General features: G+C 41.1%; 2 protein-coding genes across 7 annotated transcripts in view; one reads left to right on the top strand and one right to left on the bottom strand.

The window, feature by feature from the left end:
* The window catches only part of ASB3 (ankyrin repeat and SOCS box containing 3), a 126,607-nt gene extending 126,258 nt beyond the window's left edge, over positions 1–349 (bottom strand). For 2 of the 6 annotated variants that reach the window (XM_043543811.1, XM_043543809.1), the window contains exon 1: positions 213–347. The gene's annotated coding sequence lies outside the window, so the exon portion shown is untranslated. Of the gene's footprint in view, positions 1–212 lie in introns of all 6 variants that reach the window. The other 4 variants (XM_043543810.1, XM_037895885.2, XM_007072402.4 and 1 more) reach the window with 4 other exon arrangements.
* On the top strand, positions 292–25,369 carry ERLEC1 (endoplasmic reticulum lectin 1). Its single transcript, XM_027834566.3, is given in 15 exon segments — positions 292–348; positions 350–565; positions 1,617–1,721; positions 6,434–6,514; positions 7,595–7,672; positions 7,855–7,918; positions 9,696–9,724; positions 10,471–10,694; positions 15,785–15,914; positions 16,575–16,736; positions 17,899–17,958; positions 20,349–20,473; positions 21,269–21,346; positions 21,456–21,531; positions 25,128–25,369. Coding segments are annotated over 15 exon segments (1,542 nt in total). The 5' UTR covers positions 292–306; the 3' UTR covers positions 25,200–25,369.

Genomic DNA, 25,369 nt, shown 5'->3' with positions numbered 1-25,369 from the left:
CGGCCTGCGCTCTGCGAGCGGGCCCGGCTCCGGGTATATTTCTGTACAGCGCCGAGCACCGGGGCCCGAGCCGGGAGGGGGCGGGGAGAGGCGCGGTTCTCTCCAGCGGGAAGCTCCCAGCCAGGCGCTGGGGAACCAGAGCCCAGGGACCGCCCGGCCCGGTACCATCAGAAGGTCCGGGCCGCAAGAGGACAAACCCCGACGCCTCTTACCGTGTCCGACTGGCGGCCTCACTCCGGAAGCGGGCGATCTGCTCGGGCGATCTCCGTGACCCGGATGTTGATGTGCACTCGGCCCGCCCCGGAAATGGCGTTGAGCGCTCCACCGGAAGCAGACGTGGCCGGTGGTTGCTCGCGGTTGTGACTGGGTGGCTGCTGGCTCTCTCCCGATCGGTCCCCACAGCCCCCCGCCGGGCGGGATGAGGCGGTGCCGGCTGGGCCCGGCGGCGCTGCTGGCGCTGCTGGGCGGGGTCCTGGCGGGGGCCGGGGGCGGCGGCCGAGCCCTCCCGCAGCTCAGCGACGACATCCCCTTCAGGGTGAACTGGCCCGGCACCGACTTCAGCCTGGTCAGTGCGGGAGCGCCCGGGCCGGCGGGCGGGGAGAGCTCCGTGGGCGGGGAAGACCCCGGAGGGCATTCGGTCGGTGGGAGCCCCGGCGGGGCGGGGGAGTCGCGCCGTGTGGTTATGGTCAGAAGAGTGACTAGACAAATATTTTAAATCCACAAATCTGCTCGTGCATCTTTAGTTAAAGTCTTATTGCCTGACAAGGACCCGGGTTTATTTCGTTAACTCCGATGCCTTTGTCCGTGCTGTGGGAGACGGCGCTGGATTATGCATTGCACATCGTCATCGTAGCTGTGCACGCCATTCGGTGTGAGGAACCTTCAGGAGGGGATTGCACCAGCTCGAGAGAAATCCCAGGCTGAATTTGCATGGTTGTAGTTGGGAAAATCATCTTCCTTTGTAAACTGAGTACATTTGCAGTGACAGTCATTGAGATACAAAGATGGGACCCCAACATGCCGTACCTTTTTCAGTGTTAGAAGCAGTCTGGGATTCGGATGTGCCTTTAAAAGAAAGGAAAAGTATGTTAATCTACTCTACACTCCTGTTGTTTTATTACAGACTTCGTTTGGAAGTGGGGTTGGGGCCCATTGTATTAAACTCTGTTCAAGCAAAGGAAGACGCTGCATCTGCCTTGAAGATTTTACAATCTAGGTAAAACAAGGAAAGGTTAGAGGAAAGAGGTACAGCATAGCCCATCATCACCCTACTCATTTGGAAGTTATATCTTGCAAGTTCTTTATTTTTATGGAACAGGGGAAAGGAGAGGGAATGAGTAAATAGGATGAAAGAAAAAAGGGGGTAGAGGAACATGAGGGTAGGGAGAGTTTAGACAAAGGCAGAGGAGCAAAAAAAAGGTTAAGACAAAGATCAGAAGACAAACTGTCACTGCAAATGGTAAAAAGCAGTCTGCTGACATCTCTAGGACCTGATAAGATACAGGGAACTTCTTTAATAAACTGCTTTGTACCTAGGGCTAGGAATATATTTGAGTTTTTATAGCATTTTCAAAAAAAATCCATCTTCATGGGATTTGTTTTTGTTTTACTTTTAGCCAACAACTGGTGTTTTGTACAAAGAAGATAATTACATCATTATGACAACTGTAGATAAAGAAAAATATAAATGTATACTTCCACTGATAGCAAATGGAGATGAGGTAAGCTTAAATCAAATTGTTGTCATTATAGATTGTTAGTGGCACATCTGTAATATTAAATAGTTTTCTTCCTTTTTAAAACAAAATTTCTCCACAAAATGTTTCACAGTATGGCAGTTCTATAATTAAACTTGTTCATTATAGACAATATGGTAGTTCTGTTTTTAGTGGGTTTGATGTGAACCAATCCTGATATCCTTAATTAGGGAAAATGATTGGTGGGTTGGCTAGTCTCAGTTATGTGCCTTAATTCCAGAGCCACAGATTCTTATACCATCTTCATCGCTAATATTTGAGCACCTTCCACTCGTGCAGGGGTGGGCAAACTTTTGGCCTGAGGGCCCCATCTGGGTATAGAAATTGTATGGCGGGCCATGAATGCTCACAAAATTGGGGCTGCTGTGGGAGGAGGTACAGGCTCTGGGCTGGGCATGCAGATTCCAGGGTGGGGCCAGAAATAAGAAGTTCAGGGTGCAGGAAGGGGCTCCAGGCGGGGGGGGGGGCGTGCGCTGCATGAGGGTTCCAGCTGGGGGTGCAGGCTCTGGGGTGGGGCTGAGGATGAGCGGTTTGCGGGTGCTCCAGGCTGGGACCAAGGGGTTTGGAGTGTGGGGGGAAGGATCAAGGCTGGAGCAAAGTGTTGGGGCCCCGGGGGGTGTCTCAGGGGTGCAGGCTCCAGGCGGCGCTTACCTCAACCGGCTCCAGGAAGCAGCGGCATGTTCCCTCTCCAGCTCCTAGGCAGAGGCACGGCCAGGCAGCTCTGCTGCACGCTGCCGCCTCCACAGGCTCTGCCCTCTGCAGGCTCCGCCAATGTGAGCTGCAGCGATGGGGCGGGGGCAGCATGCAGAGTGGAGATCCCTGGCTGCCCCATGTGTAGCAGCCAAAGGGTGGACATGCCTGTGCTTCCGGGAGCCGCACGGAGCAGCCCCTGACCCCACTCCCCAGCACGAGCTTGAGGGCCGGATTAAAATGGCTGGTGGGCCGGATGTGGCCCGCGGGCCATAGTTTGCCCACCCCTTCACTAGTGCATTAAGAAGTGTGACTAACATTCTGTCTCTCTTTCATTCTCTCCACACTGGAACAATTGCATGTGCAATGTAATGTTTTGTTTTGATAGGGCAGGGGTTCTCAAACTTGGGAGGTCGGGGCCACTCAGGGTTGCATGTTATGACCTGGGGGGTCACGAGCTGTCAGCCTCCACCCCAAACCCCACTTTGCCTCCAGCATTTATAATAGCGTTAAATATTTTAAAAAAGTGTTTTTAATTTATGGGGGGGGGGCAAACTCAGAGGCTTGCTGTATGAAAGGGGTCACCACTACAAAAGTTTGAGAACTACTGTGATAGCGCATTTATTTGTTTTTTATTGTACACACAGCTCTGTATTTGTATTGGAGAAGGCAGGTCAAAATGCACATTGCATTTGCAATGGAACCTGCAATGGTGAAGCTGGTGATGGTCCTTAGTTCCAGGAGTTCATTTCACAGTCTTGGAGCAAGAAAACTTGGAAAACCTCTGTGTTCTGCACAGATTAGCTTATCCTTACGATAGAAAGTTCTGTTGTGCCTGAGGAGTGGAGCTGTTAAGCAAGGTCTTCATGCTGAAGCTTTAGGCGATCTTTTAGAAATTCTAGGCCCAAACCATTTAGTGACTTTAACTTGGGATGTTATAGTATGAGAAGCCAAGGTAGAGACTAGAAAGACAGGTTTCATGTGCTTGCAGCAGCCAATGTTGGTGGAGAGATGCGCTGTCCACTAGCATCACCTCTTGTTTGGGTAACTAATAACATTGGGTTTAAGTAAGGCTAAGATTTTTGTCATGGTTGTTTTTAGTAAACAGATCACGGGCAATAAACAAAAATTCATGAAAGCCGTGACCTGTCTGACTTGCTGCTGCGGCTCCGTGGTTTCCCGTGCCACCATGGTGGCTGGGAGCTGCAGGGTTCTTTCCCCCTCCATCCCCCCTTCCCCTGCGAGGCTGTCCCCAGTCACTGGAACCCTGAGGAGGCTGTCTCTTGTCCCTGGAAATCTGCAGGGGGACACTGAAGAGGCTGTTGCTGGAACCCTGCCGGGGCCCCGCTGGCTGCCAGCTCCAGTCCCATAACTCCAGGGACTGAAGCAGAAAATGTCACAGAGGTCTCTGGAAATCATGGATTCCGTGAGTTCCATGACCTCCGTGACATAAGTGTAGCCTTAGGTATAAGTGGTATTTAAAGCAGATTGAAATATGAAGAGGCACTCTTGGAACAAGAGTCATGGAGGAGCAGGAAACTGTGGAAGAAAGATATTTATATCAGCTAAGGACAGTAGCGGGAAGCTGTACTTCCCCCTTGCTTTAACCCAATAGTGCCCAAACTTTTCCTGTCGTGCCCCCCTGCCTTATCGGTAATGGAATCTGTCTGTGCCCTCCCTTCATTACTGCACAGCCAAGGCTTCCTCAGCAAAGGAGTTTGGGCTTAAGGCGGAGCTGGGGGCAGAAGTTGGGATGGGGGAGGAGGTGGGGCTAGAAGCGGAGCTGGCATGGGGGCAGAGAAGGAACAAGGGCAGAGCTGGCCTGGGGGCGGAGTGGAGCTGTGGCTGCAAGTGGAGCTGGGCTAGGGTTGGAGTGGAGCTGCAGTTGGGATTGGAGCTGGGCTGGGGATAGAGTGGGGCTGGTTGCTGCTCCCTCCTGCCCCCTGTGGGGGGTGGTCCAGGCCCTGCCGCGTGCCCCCAAAACATTCGGGTGTGCACCCCACAATTTGGGGACCACTGCTTTAACCACTGGTCATAGCCACAGAGGTTCTAACTAATACTACGGCTACTCCATTACTGGGTTTTTCCCTGGGCAGTGATGGATGACTGGGTAGGAGCAAAGCACTGTACTGCCAGTTTTCAGAATATCTCATCTTCTCCCATAAAAGTAACTATGGGAAGGTTCTCCCCTCCCCTGAGAGAGGGGATGTGGTTTCTTCACAGGAGAGGCAGTAGCACAAGAGTAGGCCAGGAGGGGGCAGATAGAGGAGAAGAAGCAGTGGGGACAGGCAAGCTACATAACTTCATATCCACCTCACTTCCTGTTGAACTTATCCTTCTGCAGCTACTTCATGTAAAATAGTAGGTGTCTGCTTGTGCCTGTGCAGCCAGCTGTGGGATCAGCTTATGTGTAAAAGTTTAGCTTCTCTTCTGTGGCTCTTGGCTCACTCACAAGATTCTAGAGTAACAGCCGTGTTAGTCTGTATTCGCAAAAAGAAAAGGAGTACTTGTGGCACCTTAGAGACTAACCAATTTATTTGAGCATAAGCTTTCGTGAGCTACAGCTCACTTCATTGGATGCATACTATGGAAAGTGTAGAAGATCTTTTATACACACAAAGAGTGGTCACTTTAGATAAGCTATTACCAGCAGGAGAGTGGGTTTGTGGGGGGGGTGAGAGAACCTGGATTTGTGCTGGAAATGGCCCAACTTGATTATCATACACATTGTAAGGAGAGTGATAACTTTAGATAAGCTATTGCCAGCAGGAGAGTGGGGTCGGGGGAGGTTATTTTTCATGCTTTGTGTCTATAAAAGATCTTCTACACTTTCCACAGTATGCATCCAATGAAGTGAGCTGTAGCTCACGAAAGCTTATGCTCAAATAAATTGGTTAGTCTCTAAGGTGCCACAAGTACTCCTTTTCTTTTCACAAGATTCTGCTACCCAACCCCATGGCTCTATCAGGTGAGTCAGAGCACCATGTAGCATTCAGGTATGTGGAGAAGGGAAGCAAAAATGGAGAGAACAACAATAAAATAGAAAAGGAAAATATGACAAAAAGAGACAGAAAAGACCATGAGAGAGAGAGAGGATGGGGAGAAGGCCACAACTATGCTAGAATGTGGTATGCAGGGAGGAGCTATAGGAGTCTCCATTTACAAATCCATTGCAAGGAAAGAAAGAGGTGACTTGAAAAAAGGTTGATAACCAGGTCAGGTTGGAGTCTCACAGACCTAGAACTTTGCATTAGAGAATATTGCCTTAATTGTCCACAACCTTTGATTTTGCAATATGATGTCCATTATAAGTGCTGCTGACACTTCTGCTCTCCTCTGCACCTTGTACCTCTTCTTTGTCAGACTTCTTTATTTAGATACTACTATTGTAGAAGTATTTGCTAGTTCTAACAGACAGTACGATGGAAATCTCTTTAATGTATGTGTGCATGTGTTAGTGGCACACATCACAAATCATTTTTCACTGAATCTTTCTTCTGCATTTTTTTTAAAATTAGATTCAGATTTTTGTTCTGCGAAAAACTGGTGACAGCTACCTTTTAAGTGTACATTTGCAACACAAATATTGAATTAGGAAACAGGTGTTAAATGTTTTCAGTGCTATAGAAATTATTCACACCTCAATTTGAATGCTTGAATCTTATTTTGTCATCAGCAGGTTGAACTCTAGTGCTTCTAAAAATACAAAAAAGCCATATTTCTACAGTTCCAAATCTGTAATTCCTGGATTTGTTTGGTTTGATGGATTTATTTATGACTCTTATATTTTTCTTCAGTGTCCCTTCCTAATAACTAAAATTTAAAGTTTCTTTTAATCACCACACAGCATGTTATTGGAGACAGAGATTTTGTATCTTAATCTTTGCAAGTGATTTTTTTCCTTATTCAAATGAACGATCTGACTATTGTACATTTAATTTTAATATTGCATATATAGCTAAAAGTGTGAAACTTTGTTGTTCTAGGAAGAAGAAAAGGATTACAAAGGGCCTAGTCCAGGAGAATTGTTGGAACCTCTTTTCAAACAAAGTAGTTGTTCATATAGAGTATGTTCTTTCTGTTTTCGCTCTAATTTGCAAATTACCAGAATAAACCATCTACATTTCAACCTATTTACAGTTGACTACAATAAACATTAAAATATGTATGCAGTTCCATTTAGCAGTGAAAGCAGGCATGTTTTATAAACTTCATTAGTGTTAATATTTAATAGTATTGCTGAAAAAATTGCATCCGAAGTACTTAAATAATTGTAGATAAGGCGATTATACAAACAATTTGTCATCGTACTTCCAGTATGCAAACCATAATACAGGACAGTTGTGGTTACAAGGCCTGCCTTGAATGTATGACCAGGCTAAAAGCGAAGTGCCTCCAGAGACCCCCGAAGTTTGCCTCTCAAACATAACTTTACTACGTTAAAAAAAGTTGCTACTTTTTTAAAAGTGGCCAGTGAACCCTGACAAGTGTGATTAGACCAGATTCACTCACCATCAAAGCCTTAGGTACCCAGAATTCTTTCACAGGATGAAATTCATCCAAGTACTAAAGTCCCTCCATACTACCTTATCTCTGCATTTGTCCTGGGCTGAGTGGCCACAAAGCAGGGGAGGGACAACCCCTTGGACCCCCGTGTGGAGGTTAACTAATACTTGCCCCCGGCAAGCTAGCACTGAGGATGGACCAGGGAGAATACATTCCATATCCATTATTGTTCAGACCCAGTGGCCCAACACCTCCACACAAGTGATATGGGAAGGGGAGTGGGCTGCAACTAATAATTCAACATATAGTCCATAGTAGTGGCCACAGCAGGTCTGTGCTGCGGCCTCACAATCTGGCTCTGGGTTGGTGGGGATGTATTTGGCTCTCATCTGCATAAAAAATGATACACTACAGCAGCAAAAAAAACACAGTAATTTCACCCATTAGGCATATTTGGAACACAGTTAATATCCCTGGAATGCTGGGAAAACTCACTGCAGTTTTTTGCTACTTGAGGGTTCCATCATCCTACTGACAGGGGGTTGATTTTGCTACTTATCTGTCCAAATTAAGTCCTAAAGTTTTGGAAAATGTTGATTGCCAGACTCATGTTGCTGAGTAAAACATGAATATTTTTTTAGATTGAATCTTACTGGACTTACGAAGTCTGCCATGGAAAATATATTCGTCAGTACCATGAAGAGAAAGAAACTGGCCAGGTATGTTTGTAGAAGCTTATGAGACCCAAACAAAAAATAGAAGAATTTAGAACTGACACTTTGATGCTGAAGTTACCACAAATTAATTCTGACAGGAATGAACAGAAAGCACAGTTGAAGCTTATGTGGAGAAAGTTAGCTTTAACAAACAAAACTATAATTGTATTTGTTTTTGGTTCTAGAAAATAAACATCCAAGAGTACTACCTTGGGAACATGCTGATAAAGAGTCCATTATCAGACCCAGGTTTGTCTCTGTTTTTTGTTTGTGGAGTTTTTGCTAATGCTGATGATGTATACATTCTGGTATTATTTGTTGTTTTCACAAAAATATGCTAGAATTTATTTATGGAAAAATGTCCAATGTGCTTTCCAATGGAAGAGAGAAATAGAACACAGTGGAATGCTACTTTTCATAACTCCATTGTTCTGTGGTAATTTCCTCTTGGCACCTCATCTCTCCCCCCCGCCCCCCCCCCCCATCCTATTAGTTCAGTCAGACCACCTACTGGGTGCCAACTAATCTGCCAACTAATTATGGCTTGGTAGAAGGGCAGTTGGGGATAGAACATATATACAAAATATTAAAAATGAACCTGTGTGCCAGTCTTTGTCCTAATCCCTCTTCTTGTATGCTGTAGCCTGTTAACCCAGTTTTTGACTGTTTTTTTGTGTTTAAAATTCTAAGTAATTCAGGGCAGAGACTGTCTTATATGTACAGTACCTAGCAGATTTTGGCTAAAATTTAGTGCACAATGGTAAAACTTGCATCATCTCTGGAGATGGATTGGGACCTTAGAAATGTTAACATCCTTTTTTGAGTTATTCTGTCCTTTTCCATTAGGTGACAATATTATTTTTTTCTGTACTTCATATGGAGTTGAAATTCCTTGGCTCACCTTATACTTGTGCATTAACATAATTGATGCCAGCATAGTCTTGAGTAGGGTACGAAAGAATCCCAAAACATTGTGGTGTCAGTCCCCAGGTGTGCTAAAGCAAGCTTGGTGCAGCTCAAGGGAGGGATGTCACGGTGGCCTGAAGTCTCCTTTCTTATCTCACTAGCAGTTATGCTGATCCGTCTCTGGCACTGGTTAGAGAACCGTAAAGCTGTTGAGACCTGTACCAACTTGTAGCGCCCAACTGGGGGAAAATAAAAAAGTGATCATTGGCATGCAGTACACTCTAGCCCTGCTTCCAGCATGCTCCCTAAGCACAGAGAGTGGGGAGAGGCAGGAGATGTAAGCGTAGTCTGCTGTGCCAGCAAAAAGAATTCCTTCATTATGAAGGAAGTGGTCAGTTGCTCCTTTAGGGCAGCAGTAAGGTCACTTGGCACTGTTCTAGCATAAAGTGACCTTACCACAGAGCAGAACCTGGCTTGTCTTGAGTTTCCAAACATAAGAGACTTTTTTTGTTTAACGGGACACTAACTTTGAAACTAATCATTTTAAAAGAGTTTACTCTGCTTGCTCCAGTCCCCTTACCAGTGTCTTCATTTTACAACTGCATTTTCTTCTTGCCCCTACTTCTACAGACAGGTGAGATTGAGTAGAGAAACTGACTGTACACAAAGTGCTGTGAAATACAAAGTATACAAAAAATCTTTGAACCAATATTATTTAAGTTAATCCATTTAAAAAGAAAAAAATCCTAAGTGACAGACATATCAACATAAGCAAAAATTTAAGATTAAGGGAAGATTTGACACATTAAATTATAAGTTTTATAGTACTTTAGGACAAACATTTGCCATGTAATATTTGACAACATTATTCTAATATACAAGCATATTACAGTGAAAGCCAGTATTAAGCAAATTATAATTGTGTAAGGAAACTTTGCTTAGTCTCACGTTGAAAATGTCAGTATGGTACATCAGGGCTGGTGTGCTGAGAGGAAATGGCTTTATTTCTAAGACTGAATCTCTTACCTAGCATAACTTTTGTATATAAATTCATATCTTTATTATTTTATATATATTTTAAAGACCTTTACACTTCTCTCATTCTTATATTATTCTGTAGATCAAGACGAAAAGGAAAATCTGAAAGAGGCAAGTGTAAAATGTTGCTTTCACTTTTGCCATCAACAATGGAGGCAACTTAAATGTAGATATGATTAAATGTTCAGTTCACTAATCCAGGCGTGAGTAGAAAATAAGCTCTTTTCCCTTTTTGATCACTGGTCCAGTTTTGGAGAAGCTTACTTGTTCTCTTCCACCAATGAGTTTCTTGTCCTGTCCAGTCCCAAGACACTGGACGTTAAGGCTAGGGTGACAGTTAATTTATTTTTTAAAAGAATCACTTTCCACATTCTTGTTGAAGTGCTAAGTTTTATAAAAAAAAACAAACCCTTAGTAACACCACAGATCTTAAATTTAAGACAGATCCATGGTATGTGAGAACCTATGAACTCTTGCATTACAAAGTGGGTAGCACTTATTTCTCTGCTTATCCAAGGACTCCCTACCCTAGTTCTATCCATCTATTGCTGAAGGCTGCCTGGGCTTTTACATTATCTTATTAACCCTTATTGCTCCTAACCTTTACCCATTCACTCATTGGTTTTGCCTGATTATACATTAAGATTCTTAACTCTCTACTTTCTTCTACCTGTGAAGTTCCTGGCCACTAACAACCAAACTCTACCTCTTGGCAAAAGGAGGGGGGAAAATCCCTAAATGAAAATATGATGAAAACATTATTGAAACATGGAGTCTAATGAGCTGAAGTGTTGCCATTACAGAGAAGTGAAACAGCTCTACTACATTTTCTAATTAACTTTTTTTCTTTCACCCAGATTCCTACAAAGAACATAGAAGGGCAGATGACCCCATACTATCCTGTAGGAATGGGAAATGGTACACCTTGTATTTTGAGACACAACCTGCCCAGATCAAGTACAGTGATGTATATCTGTCATCCTGAAGCTAAACATGAGATCCTATCCGTAGCAGAAGTTACTACATGTGAATATGAAGTGGTCATATTGACACCTCTGTTATGCAACCATCCTAAATATAGGTACAGTTTCCAAATTTCAGCTAACATTTTGGCTCTAGTGATCCTTTTGCACATATGGGGCCAAATATTTAGTCCGCTGTCTTTTGTATGTGCAAAAATTATGGCCAGTTGTGGTTGCTACAAAACTGGACACACTTTCTTTTACCCTTGCATATGCTTAACGTGCTTGCAAATACTTCATTGCCAACTCTTGCAGTTTTTATTGAGCATCACAATATTTGGAGTATTTCTTAAAGCTCCAACTATTGGAGTTAAGACATCATGAGAGCCTCAGGGTTTGGTGTTTTTTAAAGATAAGTTTCCAGCCATTATGGTTGCAAAGAAAAGTTTAGAAATGTGAAGTGACTGCAGCCTGAGGGTTCAGAAGGCAAGGAAAAAGAGTCCAACATTAGTTCTCTCTTAAAAAAAAAAAAAAAAAAAAAACCCACTTTCTTCACACTCAGCAAAACAAAGAAAGATTTATTATGCTGATCATGACTTTTTGGTGCCTCACTTATGATATTTTGCAGTATTGTCAACCAAAAGCATTCAAATATCATATGTACATGTGCAGGTCACCTATTTGTGTATACACGAGGGGACTTAGGTTACTGCTTACATGTTCAGTTGGCTTTTGTTCACTTAACTTTAGAAATCATGTCCCATCTTTTGCACACGCGTACTTTATGTACACCTAGGGTGACCAGATGTCCCAATTTTATAGGGACAGTCCCTATTTTTGGGTCTTTTTCTTATATAGGCTTTTATTACCCCCCCACACACACACCCTGTCCCGATTTTTCACATTTGCTGTCTGGTCACCCTATGTACACCTGACAGAGAGGGCAGCTTTAGAACTGGGACTTCATTCTATTGCACTGACGTTAGGTATTTGCAGACTTTAATCCTATTCACATGATCTAAAAGCTTTATTAAAAAGTGTTAAGATCTCTTATCAGTGTGTGTAGATTTAATCATAGCTTACACTTTAAAAACAAATATTCATTGCTTCCACCTTCACCTCTTTGTCAAGACCTGAGTTTAGGATTCTGTGTTCACCCTCCAAGAGCTGACGGTTGAGAGACTGTAAAACACAAGTAAGATACTTTTTAGGGATGTGTTATGTCAACAATCTGTGCTGGGAAAACAGAATCCTGATCTCAGGTCTCTGCAAGTACAGTTAAATAATGGATGAATTGATCACGTTTTTGAACGACCTATTTCCATTTTAATAGCAACGTGTTCTGAGATGTGTAGAGAGACAGATGGTAATTTGTAACCTATTTTAGAATATCTAGATTGAAATAAAAGTACTCTCTGATGTAAGAACATCCGTCATGCACGAAGCAAACATAGTTGCAGAATACCGTGAATAAGTAATAACACTGTCAAATCATTATTTACCAACCAATTTTCTAATTTAAATGGAGCATTTGACTTTCTATGCAAGAGAAGCACTGCTATAGTTTAGTTTGAATCCCAGCTCTTATTTTAAACCCACCCAGGCCTCTTCGCTTGTTCTTAACTTCCTCCAGTTCGTTGAAGATTGAAATTTTTCCAGACTGGGTCTCTATCTAAAGGTGAATTTGGGATTTTTTTTCTCGAAGAGGCTGAATAAAATTGGTTCACCCACTTCTGTAATACTCAAATATAGAAAATGCTCAAATTTAAAGAAACTTTACTCTCAACTAACTCAGAAAGGGATGAAGTTAGAAATTTCAGACTGGACCTGGCTGTAGTTGAGCGTTGAAAATCTGAAGTTTGGCTCACAGGCAGTACCCTTTTTGCTTGCTTTAGCAGGCAAATTTAATGTTCACTGCACTCAGAGTTTAGCTCAGCAGCATACTTTAGCTAAAGTGACGAGGAGTTAATAGGTTATTCCAATCTCTAGCAGAAATTGCCAGTGTGTGCAAGTGTATTATAGCATACATTAATAAAGTAATTCCAATTAGAGTACCAGACCTCAATTAATAATGGCTGCATTCATAAGCTATTGAGCCAGATAGCCCAAGATCAAGGAAGTTAGAAGCACTGTGTGATGGATAACTCAGATTTTCTTACATAACTTAGTATTTTCAAGATTAATTAATTAAGGAAAAAAATTGTCCATGAATCATTAAGACTGAGAAATTAATCACTCCACAGTCAGGAAATAGAAGAAATAAGATTGAATACTTAACATTTATTCTGTTTTTGAGGAGGATGCTTTACAATGTAGCTTCTTCATATGAGCAAAATTGTGGCTTGCCCCGTGCACCTGTTCCGGGGAGAAAGGGAACATAAGGTACCTTGCTCCTGTGCATCAGCTACACTCATTGCTGCAGATTACTGTACAGTGGGGAGAACAGTCTCTATAAGGCTTCTACTCCCCCCCTACCCCCATCCTGTAACGGTGAGCAGGCAGAGGTGAGGAGTGGGTTGTGGCTTGACTTCACCTCCCAGTACACCAGCTAACACAGCTGTGAGCTGTTGTGGAAGTAATTTGTGCCAGATGAAGGGCTAGTGCAGACTATTTCTCCCCTTTCTCCAGCCCTGCCTAGAGTAAGATTAGAACCAGGAACTGTGAATTGGTCATAAATTGGCCCCTGATCTGCTCCTGATGCAGCAGAACTATCTAACAAAGCTTACTTGGGGCTAGTGGTAAATCCACATCTAGTCCTACATCTGTCAAATAGTTTAATGTCAGTGTATTGTACTACCCCATCAAACAGCAGTGCTGTACAGCTACTGGTGTATAACTGATTTTCTCTCTGATGCAAATGCTTACATTCTTGCTGGGGGTAGGTGGCATTATTGCATAATTTCTGCAGTTCTAATATGCAAATCCCTTATCTAGCTGCTAATAGCTGACGTGTTCTGAGGGGGAAGGATATACTTAATGATTGTACAGAGTACAATTATCTCAGTGGCTGACCAGTGAATGTATAGATTGCTCTACTTTCATTGCTATAATTCTTCTGATCTTGATTCACTCTTAAGAATTTTCAAACTTTATTTAAGGATTAGCTCTGCCCGTCTCACCTGCCTCCATTCAAGTGACAAATTAGAAATACTTCAAATATTACATGAGAATATTAAAACTGTCCAGAAGAAAGAAAAGCGGGCTAGAAAATTGCTTGTTAATTTTTGGTTTTGTTTTTTAATCCCACTAACTCCCGATTCTGTTTCCTCTCTCCCATCATTTATGTTCAGCCCCAAAACCTTTACTACCAGCTAGGTGAGGAGAGCTTCTTGGCCATGAGTAAGAATATTGGATGTCTTGAAAATGCATCTAAAACAAAACACATTCTCCCAATTCAGTCATGCTATTAACTAGCAAAGGCACGAGTAGCACACCCAAAATACTGCTCAATCTTTGTTCAGAACAGCCTACAGGTGGGAGTATTAAAAATACATTTTTCTTTCCTGTAGTGGACTTCACATTGCTCCCAAAGTGGCTCAGGACAGTACTTCAGCCATGAATCCTTTCTCTCCCTAACCATTCTCATATCTTTACTGCTTAGTAGTGCAAGCGAAGTTGGGGAGTAAGAGCACTCTTTTTAGTTCTAAATATAATATAATATACATCATTCTTATTGTTGGCACAATCTGTCCTTATCCCTAAGGATGTGAATGTGTTTCGGGAGGTGGGGTAGAGCGTGCCTGACAGATGGGAGGGAAAGGTGAAAAGAAATATATAATTGCATTTAATTGCTTGATGGTTCTAGTTGATCTAGTAGCACCATACTCAAACTCTTCAGCCTTCAGGCATGGAGTTTACTTAATGTAGAACATAGTCACTTATTAATCAGGAAGCAACTTTAGTTATCTTAAATACAAACTGAAATTTGTTACACATCTTTCTATACAGTGAACAATATTATTGTATAACAAACTCTGATGATTGTCCAGAAAACTAGTTTCCTTTTTCAAAAGCACCTGTAAATCTATGAAATTGCTAGAAGTGTATATACAAAACAGACGAGTATAAAGTAATGCGAAATTGTAAGAAACAGTAATTTGATATTTTTTGCAAATGCATCGATCACTAACATACTATTATTCAATAGTATTGTAAAAATATTTCCACTTATATTTAGTACATCTAAATTTTCATTCAGGCTTTCCAGATGCTTTGAAGAAGCCTTAATTTGTATGAAATAAGGAAAGAGTGGTGATATTGTGACTTCTGAAACTACCTCTTGTAGTTGTCGATATTCCAATGCCTTTTAGACTAGCATTGCTCAGGGGTTTTTATAGTTTCATTTTTAAGCAGCTTCCCAAATAGCCACTCCCACATGGATTTCCACCAAGGAATTTACACTGCTACTTTGTGAAGATTGTGTTGTTGAAGATAAGTGCCCTAGAACATTATGAACAAGATTAGTGATCTATGTAATTCTCCTAGGTTTAACTAGAGTACAGTGTGAACTCTTTATTAAAATGTTTGTGATATGTCTGTGTGTTGGCCATGTGAAGGTTCAGTTTACAAGATAATTTATAATTTAATAATGCCAAAGTAATTAATGAAATATTCAGTGACAAATTTAAATGAGTAACACGTATAGTCTGAGTACTATATGAAAGGTTGTGTAAGAGTCCAGTTTGCATTCATTTGTATTTGATGAAAATAATGACACGTTGTGTATAAGAATGCTGAGTTAAGGCTGAGCATATAATCTTAATTTATGGAATTTCCTGACTTTTGAGTGCTTGTTTTTTCAGCCTTAAAGTTGATTAACCGTGCATGGAAAAATTGCCTTTTTGCAAGTAAGATGTTATATAATCTGAGGAAAACTAAACCAGGGTAGATTGCATTGACTAATTACTTGGTGGGTTTCTTAATAAAGCGGTTTTTAAGGTACCTGAGTGTTAAACATTATGACGCAGTGAACTTTTATTTTCTTTACACTCCTACAACTGAAATTTCTGTTTATAGCAACAAAAGTTTAAAAAAATTAAAAAAAAAAAAATCCTGATCTGACATATTGCATGCAAAGTTTAACCCTGGAGTGTTAATACATTAGTTTTTTAAACTGAGACCAAATGTGTGTGTGCTGCCATACCTTTATGTATAGTGAGAATAAGTGTAACAAGAAAACAGGTGATGTATCTATAACTTGTTTGGACAGGTTCAGGGCTTCTCCAGTGAATGACATATTTTGCCAGTCACTGCCAGGATCCCCACTTAAACCCCATAATCTGGAACAGCTGGAGCAACAGCAAGAAATGCTGAAGATGCCTTTTAGAAGGGTTAAGGAGGTAGGAGTTTTGTAATTTTAAACTGGAAAGTATAGCTTTTTAATTTTCCTTATTACAGTACTTGTAACCTTAAATTTACAGCAACTGTTTCTATCCCTGATTGTCACTCTGCATGATTATATTGATCTTTCAAGTAGCCTGTGGCAAACCAGTAGGAATTGTCAATAGCTGCTGTCATATTAAAAAAAAAAAAAGAAATTAAAAAAAACTCTCAGTCAAACTTAGGGCTACTAGTCTATAACCCCCAAATCTCCCATTACTTTTTTGACCTCTGTTGTTTCAGCTATTCTTAGATGCAAGTGTTTAACACACAAAGCAGTGAAATAAATGGCTGACCTATTAAGTTCTTGCACATTTATTAGCTGCTTGTCTCATTTGATATTTATTCTAATACTTTTCAACACGCAGTTAACTAGTATGTGTTTAGTAAAGGATATAAACACATTATGGGGAGGGATAGCTCAGTGGCCTGAGCATTGGCCTGCTAAACTCAGAGTTGTGAGTTCAATCCTTGAGGGGGCCAGTTAGGGATTTGGGGCAAAAATTGGGGATTGATCCTGCTTTGAGCAGGGGGTTGGACTAGATGACCTCCTGAGGTCCCTTCCAACCCTGATATTCTTTGATCTGTAGACTCTAAATATGTCTGAATTTTAATTTCAGGAAGAAATACATTCAACAAAAGAAGAGAAATTTTCCTCCATCCATAAGCCAGTTGCTGTTGGATCCCAACAGTTGCTAACTGTTGGAACAACACACATCTCCAAATTGACTGATGACCAACTCATAAAGGAGTTTCTTAGTGGTTCTTACTGCTTCCATGGGGTGAGAAATAAACTGTGTACAATAGCACTTATTAAATGCATATTTGTTTCACGTTTCAATTCTCCTTTGTGGACTTGGATAGCTGAAAAATTTCTGTTAACTCAGACCTGCTGCTTCTTACATCAGTGTTTTTCTCACAGTAATTTGCCAGTTACTAGAGCTTGACCTGAAGGTTTTATCTTCACTAAATTCAAAAGCTAACTTAATGTTTTGTTTTTGTTATTTCCAGTCTGAAACTCTAGTAGAGTAATTCTACCAAATGTGATGCTTCTGTAAGATGAAAGACTATGTTGTGTCTGATAAGATGATAGGTATATTCTTTGAAGACCACAATAAAAGTCATTTCGTATCTTTCAAGTGGATAGCCAGAATGCCACCTCTGATCCTCAGAAAGGTTTCTGAACAGACCTTAGTCTTTTTGTCTTGTCCACTTGGATCAAAATATAAAGTTAAATGCTGTACTTAATAAGAGTTTGTCCACCTTCTGAAAGCCATAGTTTTGTACTGATTTGGTAAATGTTGTAATGGTGTTCTTAGTTGCTAAATTATTACTTTAACAGAATTGAAAAAAGAAATATTTATAGAAAGTGGAACAAGAGTCTTCAGTAATCTTACTAAAGGATCTCTTTAGCATTCCAGATTAAGTCCAAATGAAGTTCAGTCTTATGTAGTGAAGCATGGATGGTGAGATAAGTGGGTGTGGAATGTATTAAGGAGGGAAGTCTTAAACACTGCTTTTGGAGAATGAAATATGTTAGAGATTGGAAGGAAAGGTAGGAATGTAAAGCTGAAAGAGAACTTTCTCTCTCTCTTTTGATTCTCCCCAGTAAAATAGGAAATAATGAGTAGCCAGTTTTGGAAAAGAGAGCAGGAAGACAAAGAAAATTGGGAGGGTAGGTAGCAGAGAGAGGGAGTCCGTGACTACTGCTACGTCTGAAAGAGGAGGAAATACAAAAGAGATTCAGGAAAAAGACTGAAGGAACACACTGTATTGGGTACTTACAGCTTTCCAGGAGTTCATATGTAGATGGTGCTGTTGGTGGCAAATAATCTATATAAAGCAGTGATGCTCCATATTACACAGTTCTGAAGCTACAATAGGATAGATGAGAAAAGAATGTATTTCACAGTATTTGAACTCTATTCCCATTTCTTTTTCCAGGGTGTTGGTTGGTGGAAGTATGAATTCTGCTATGGCAAATATGTACATCAGTATCATGAGGTATGTTAAATAGCAGTTGGTCTTCTGCCACTAGATGGCTAACAGTTGCTTTTATGAATGTGCTCATGAGCTGGGGCAACAGAAATCCACTGGTAAAGAAACTGAAGGTTACATCTTTCTGCAGACTTTGCTCCATTCCTTACTATTTAACTGTCAATATAAGTGATGTTGTGACCGGTGCCTTAGAATGAGTGAAAATAGTCCTTCTGATTCAAAGGTTGGCTTTGCAGTACCAATTGATGTATTTTTGTCTTGCAGACTTAAATTGAAATTCATTTTAGTATACAAACTTGGAAGTACGATGACTGTTTTAATGCCAAAATTAACCATTTAATTACTGGTCATAATACCAGAAATGTCAAGCTCATACACTCCTCCATTGTACCTGTCACATGATCTATTTACATGAAAGGACAGACTATAGGAATGAAGCTATAGGCTTAACATTCTCTTGTTTTGACTACCTAACTGAGATGATTGTTACTATTTCCCCACCTCCTTATTAGTGTCAAAAATATTAGACTTCTTTGGTACGTCTTATAGGATTTTCAGTGTTTTTTCTATAAAACTTGGTTTACCCCACACTTATGCTTTAAATAAATTTGTGAATGACAAGAGTGTAGGTGCAGAGATTTCATGCTGCCTCAGGGAGCATTAACTTATGTGCAGATGTCCACCATGCACAGGCTAAGTAGTATGTCGCTTGATACTGACTCCTTCCTCTTTTAACCCAGGGAAGCCCTTCTGCTGGGGGAGGGAAGAGCACTATTCCCTTATGTCCCTTCCCTTCCCCTGAGCTGAGTCCGCATCAGTCATGAAAACAGAGGGGATCATTTTGTCCTAGATGTTTCTACAGATCTCTTTTTTGAAAGTGATAATATTTTTGAGATGATGCGAGTCCAAGCAGAATTCCTTTCTCTTTTGTCCCCAGTTCACTTGTCAAAGCAGATGTTTCACTGTTGGGTCCTGCTTGATCTCGCATTGCTAAATGTTGTAAAATCAGCTACTGTGTCTGGGTTTTAGGAGAAGAACTAATTTTACAAGCTGTGCATGGCTGCTTTTTAAGATGCTTTCTAGTATCAGCATACATTTTTGGGCCAGTGTATAAGATATATAATCTCTACCTGAACAATTTGCAGTGGGTTGTTTGGGAGAGAGTGTCCGGGAGAAATGTGCAGTAAGTATGGTAAATCTGACCAAAAGAGAGGAATTTAGCCTCTAATTTACAAACAAGCCATAGGAAATGTTCTTTTCACCATATCCCCATTCTATATACTAATATATATAAAACTTTTTAGGGCTTGTGTACACAAACAGTTTCTGGCAAGCTTAGGTGTGATTCTACTCCACACTAGCCTGCCGCACACTAGCTGTCCATACGGAGCCTGTTGATGTGCATTAAGAGTTCAGTAGTGCACTTTGATCTAGTCCCGTTTCAAAGCAGACTAGGCTATGTCTACACTTAAAATGCTACAGCTATGTTGCTGTAGCACTTCAGGGTAGACTTTATTACAATGGGGTTCTCCCATTGCTCTGGTAAATCAATCTCCCTAAAAGGCAGAAGCTAGCTCAACAGAAGAATTCCTCCATCAATCTAGCACTTTCTACATGGATACTTAGGTCAGATTTTTCATACCCCTGAGCGATGTAGCTGGGTCAATCTAATTTTCTAGTGTAGACCAGCCCCTAGATCAAAACTCACTAACTGTTAATGCATCTCAGCAGGATCCATGTGGACAGTTAGCATGCAGCAGGCTAATGTGGAGTAGATTCTCAGCATGGCTTGCCATAAACTAAAACTTTGTGTAGAACAAGCCCATAGGCTATGTATTTTAACCAGGCCAAACTCCTGACTTCAGTGGGAGAAATTTTATGTCAAGCTGGCACAATTTCAGTTTATGCAATGAAATGCAGGCGCCGCCATTAATCAACATCAGAAGTGGTCAAAACTAAAAGTCTCTTGCTATAGGACAGCTCTTCTGGCTGTTGAGGCATACTTGTAAGCTATTGTAGGTAAAAGCGGCAAAGAGTCCTGTGGCACCTTATAGACTAACAGCCGTATTGGCGCATAAGCTTTCGTGGGTGAATACCCACTTCATCGGATGCATGCAGTGCTCCAATACGTCTGTTAGTCTGTAAAGTGCCACAGAACTCTGCCGCTTTTACAGATCCAGACTAACACGGCTACCCCTCTGATATTGTAGGTAAGTAAATGGTGCTCGCATAGCTGTTCCTGATTGCAGCAGCAATGTGGTGTAGCCAACAATTAGCTGATAAAAGATTTTCGGATTATTAAAAATTTGACTCCCTAATACTTCTCGTCTTTAAAGTCATCTCTCTGCAGCAAGCTCATGATACAAGATTTTTATCATCGTTTTGTCTTATTTTAGGATAAGGAAAGTGGCAAAACTTCTGTAGTTGTTGGTACCTGGAACAAAGAAGAACACATTGAATGGGCCAAGAAGAATGTTGCTAGAGCTTATCATCTCCAAGAAGATGGTATGCAGACAGTTAGGTAAGGGTACAGTCAATTAGATTTTTGACTGGATAAACCTTAGGTAACACGTTGAAAAGATGAACTTGTTTGAATTGTTGTTCAAAAACCATTTAGGTACTGAGAAACGGTTCTTAGCCCGTTGGTTGTAAAGTTAATATTTCTCGTATTGAGTGCTTAGAGCCAGTAATGATTAAAGTAATCAAGTCCCTTCCACCAGAACCACTCTGGTCATGTCATCTGAGTGCGAGAATTGGTTTCATATTTATTGCTGCAGAGGAAGGGAAATGGAGAGGCTTAAAGCTGTAGGCTAAGGGCTTGTCTGCATGACCCCACAGTTTGAACTATGGATATGTGTTAACACAAACCTAGGTATCCACCCAGGGAAGCTACAGCACGGCAGGCTACTGAACACTGCAGTTCACACCCCCACAGTCCAAACTGCAGGGCCACGTAAATTATAGTCTAATCAATACACTAAACTATCGGAGTATGTTGAATAAGACACTCATTTCACTTAAAATACAAAAGAAGCTATTTATAATTCAACATCTGCCTCTTGGGTGTGATGCAAGGAGAATAATATTGTTAATCACAGTTGTATCTGCTTCTATAGAAGTAGACAAATTAAATGTAACTTGTCAGTGTTTTCTTCCCTTTTTCTGTTTCCTCATGTATATTTAAGTTTCTTGCATTTGAGGGGGCGGGAGTGTTTGAAAGGTCTGATTACTCAACTCATAGCTTGCTTTTGGCATTTAAGGTGATAATGTTGTCGGAGTGTTCAAATTCTTGTCTAATTTCAAACCTTTCTGGCAGAGTGGTATCTCATTTCTATGGTAATGGAGATGTTTGTGACTTAACTGACAAACCAAGGCAGGTGACTGTGAAGTTGAAGTAAGTTACATTCTTAAGTAAACCATCTAGTCATACATTTTTGTCTGTTTACCCACTACTAGAGTTCTGTGCTTTTTAGAAGACTTACTCAAATCATTCCTATTTTTAGGTGTAAAGAATCTGATTCCCCTCATGCTGTAACAGTATACATGCTGGAGCCTCACTCCTGTCAATACATTCTCGGGGTATGTAAATATGTACGCTTGAATTCACTCAGCCCACAGTCCCTTTTTAGCTAATAGGATTTCTCAAGGTGCAGGACTTCAGTTAGAGAAATTATGCATGTTCAGTTTTGACATGGCCTTTTTAACTTGCATCTGCCAGAGATTTAAAGCTACACTAAACAGATTTTTACTTAACAAAACCAGAGTTTCTGCTGCATAGGTTGATGATTCCACCACTACCACTGGAAGCACTACAGAAATCTGTGCTTTTTGTTCCTTGTTGCTGTTGTAGGATTAGTGATATAGTCAACCATTGCAGTGAAACATAGAACCCTAACTTAGTTGGGTCACAGTTGGTAAGCACAGGACCAAATTTTCAGATATTTGAAAACAAAATGTGTGTATTTGTAAAGGTGGTGTCTGCACATAATAGCTTGAGCTCTTAAACTGATCTTATTTTAATACATTGTAGGTAACCTTCAATAATGCATTCAGAAGAAAAAATAGTTCTAAATCGTAAACATATTAAGCCTGGAAAAAACTACATCTCAGTTACTTTTTCATTTGCTGTGTGAGGCATTCAGCATATTATTAAGCTAGTGGGATTTTCATACTTCCAGTCTCTAAATAAAAACTGATTTGATTTGATCAGGCCCCTGACAAATATGGCTCAATATTGTTTTTCTGAAAATACCAGTTAGACTCTTTCTGGTTGAAATGAGTGCACTCTTTGGTATGATGGAAGATAGCCTAAAGTTAGAGATGGAGATCTAGTTCCCTTAGGACATTTTAAGTGTATCTCTATATAGTTAAATTCTATCTCATGGAAAAAATTCTAACGTCAGAGTACAAGAGTTGGTGCTCAAATTATTATTTAAAATGAAAATTAAATTACAATAACCCAGTCATCTAGAATTTTCTCTAAAATAATCTATTTTTAAGCAATTGTAACAAATCTCAATTTCTTAATGAACTGGAAATAACCTCTTATAGTATCTGGACAGAATACTGATCCATTGTGACCATGCCTACATTTGTCCAAATTCTAGATCGTGATCCTCCTGTTGCGCATCAACAAAAACTTTTTCAAATTTTAAATCATTTGTGTATGCTGTGGTTGCTGAAACATCTCTAATTGTGCAAAGTGAATTTACTCAGAATCCTACAAGAGTTCTTAAATCCATTAAATTGTGACTGGCTTTTAATTGCAAAGCAGCCAAGCATCTTTAAAAAGGAACCTATGAAGTAACGTAGTCTTAATTAGATTTATATTCAGGTGTTTTAGTGTTATATAGATCAGAGAGAGCCAGTAGCCACTAGTTTTGTGAACCCCACTAAACAAGCAGAGTACTTCTAATACAGTGGAGCGCCCCTCGGGGGTGGGGTGCTGAGGAATGTTCGGCAGGCATGGCGGAGCCCGGGCCAGCTCCCACGGGAGGAGAGAGGGAGCGCCACCCAGCCCTGCTCTGCCTCCGGCTCCCAGCCGAGGCCCTGTCCTCAGCCCCTGACCATGGCCCCGCTCCCAGCCCCAGCTGTGGTCCCGGCTCCCAGGGGTGTGTGGACAGATTACATTATGGGTAAATGGGGTCACGACATAAATAGTTTGGGAACCACTGTTCTAATAGCAGTGGAGCTGTTAAGTAATACCAGTCTGAACTGTGCTGACACTATCAGTTATTCTTAGGGTTTTCAGTTTTAAGTTTAACCTGATAAAACGACCTTGGAGCTACATATTCAGTTTAGTTTTTGAGAGCAATTGCAAGTGCACTAATTCACACTGTGACAGGACCTTGGGGTGCAGCATGGGACTGTGGGACCATTGTGCCCCCTTAACACTCCAGCCTGGGCTATCTCTCACAACGCTTTGCTAGTGACAAGCAGCAAACCACTCCAGGTGCTGTTATCACTCAGTACAACCGCGTGTGGAGCCCCATGCCCAGCTAGATTGCATGAATGTTCCCACAGCCACTCATGCATCACACAGAGAAAGGCACCAGCTAAATCCCCTCAGCTCCCAGCCTGGTACCGCAGGACTATACCATCTTGCACTGCTCAAGCTGAGCAGTGCAAATTTATTAATTGGTTCACCACTTCATCAATGGAAAATGAACACACACCAGCCTTTGTAAACCTGAGCAAGCACCCTTACCAAACACTTCAGGCAAGCTCACTGGTAAAGATAAACAGTTAAACAAATTTAATGACTACAAAAGGTAGATTTTAAGTGATTATAAGGGATAGGCAAAAAGAGTTAGTTACCAAAAGAAATGAAAATATAAGCACGGAGTCTAAACTCTCGACCCTATTAGACTGGGCAACATCTAGATTAAGCAGTTTTTCTCACCCCACTGGATATTGCAGTCCTTAATATACAGATTTGTCCCTTAAACCTGGCCAGTTTCCTCTGCTGGAGTCTTCAGTCTTCTTCTGAGTGTCTTTGTTGGGTCAGGAGAAAGGCCAACCATAGGGCCCCTGTGTTCTGTTTTATACCCTCAGTCCCATGTGCTTGGAGACCACAAGTCCAGGCATGTCTGGTGGGCATTGCTGAGTCCCCAGGCAAGGTTGAACAATTCCCCTGGTGTGGCTTTATGCCGGTGAGTCATTGAATTGTAGCTCCTCTGCTGGACAATGGCTGGTGATGTCTGTACAACAGCACCCACCCGGGTGTTGTTTACCCCCTTGTCATTGTCTCTGGAGAGCTAGTATCTGGGCGCCTCCCAAACCCACAGCATATTTTAGTGACAGCCTTACAACACATTCTCATAACTTCATATGCATTAATGATATACATATTTAGATATTTTACATATTTCACCAGATCATAACCTTTCCCCTGATACTTCACATGGCCTGCTTTATATGCAAAGCAATATAAATTCTATATAACAGTTCTATACAAATGAGGAATGTGGGGGTTATAGGATGCTCCCCCAAGGTATAGAATGTCTCACAAACTTGCCCTGTGTTTCTCAAGAGAAGGGAGGGTGAGTTATGATAGTTGCCTGTAACTGTTTTCAGACCTGCATAGATCACCACTTGAGCCGTGAACTAAAAGTACTAAAGCTTTTTAGAACTTTCTGATCCCAGAATGGAATGCTCTGCATTCTAGATGTTTCAAATGTGGGGTCAGATGTTATGTGCTCAGGAGAAACGTAGAATTTTGCTATTACCAGATCTCCTGTCAAGCTATCACCCTCTCTTTAGCCAACTCTTTAGCTCACTCACAAGTTAGTAAGTAACTTTCAAAAAGTCATTCCTACCAGTGGATTTCAGCTTGTTCTGCCTTGTATGGATCTCAGACTTAAGTTCTTGAAGGCAGACTCCTTTTGTGAACTCTTGCACTGAATACATAATTGGTGCTAAGCGAATCGTGTCAATCTGCATTTGTTTTGGGAGAGTAAAGCTACTTTGATTTCATTACCATAAATAAATAACTGCACTTACAGATTTCACAAATACAAATAACTATCCCAAAGAGTTACAAAAACAGTGATGCTTAAGTCAGACAGTATGCCCAAGTTACTTTCTTATGCATTTTCTTTTGTAAACACTTGACAATATTGTGTTTCAAAGTACCTAACATTTGGTGCGGGGGGGGGGCCTTTGTTTTTGTTCAGGTGGAATCTCCAGTCATCTGTAAGATCTTGGATACAGCGGATGAAAATGGGCTCCTTTCGGTGCCCAATTAAAAGAATAATCCAGTCTGTGAATCAGATTGATAGAAAGCCAAGAGATACTCGCCAGCCAACCTTTCCAGCAGAAATATATATATATATATATATTAGAAGGATGGACTCATGAACCACTTTGTGTATATCTATGTGTATATAAGAGATGGATAAACTTTTAAAGATTAAAA

The sequence above is a fragment of the Chelonia mydas genome, chromosome 3 (assembly GCF_015237465.2).
Source record: "Chelonia mydas isolate rCheMyd1 chromosome 3, rCheMyd1.pri.v2, whole genome shotgun sequence".
In the NCBI taxonomy this organism is placed as follows: Eukaryota; Metazoa; Chordata; order Testudines; family Cheloniidae; genus Chelonia; species Chelonia mydas.
Note: the sequence above shows the minus strand (reverse complement) of the source record. Positions and strands in the feature narration are given on the sequence as shown.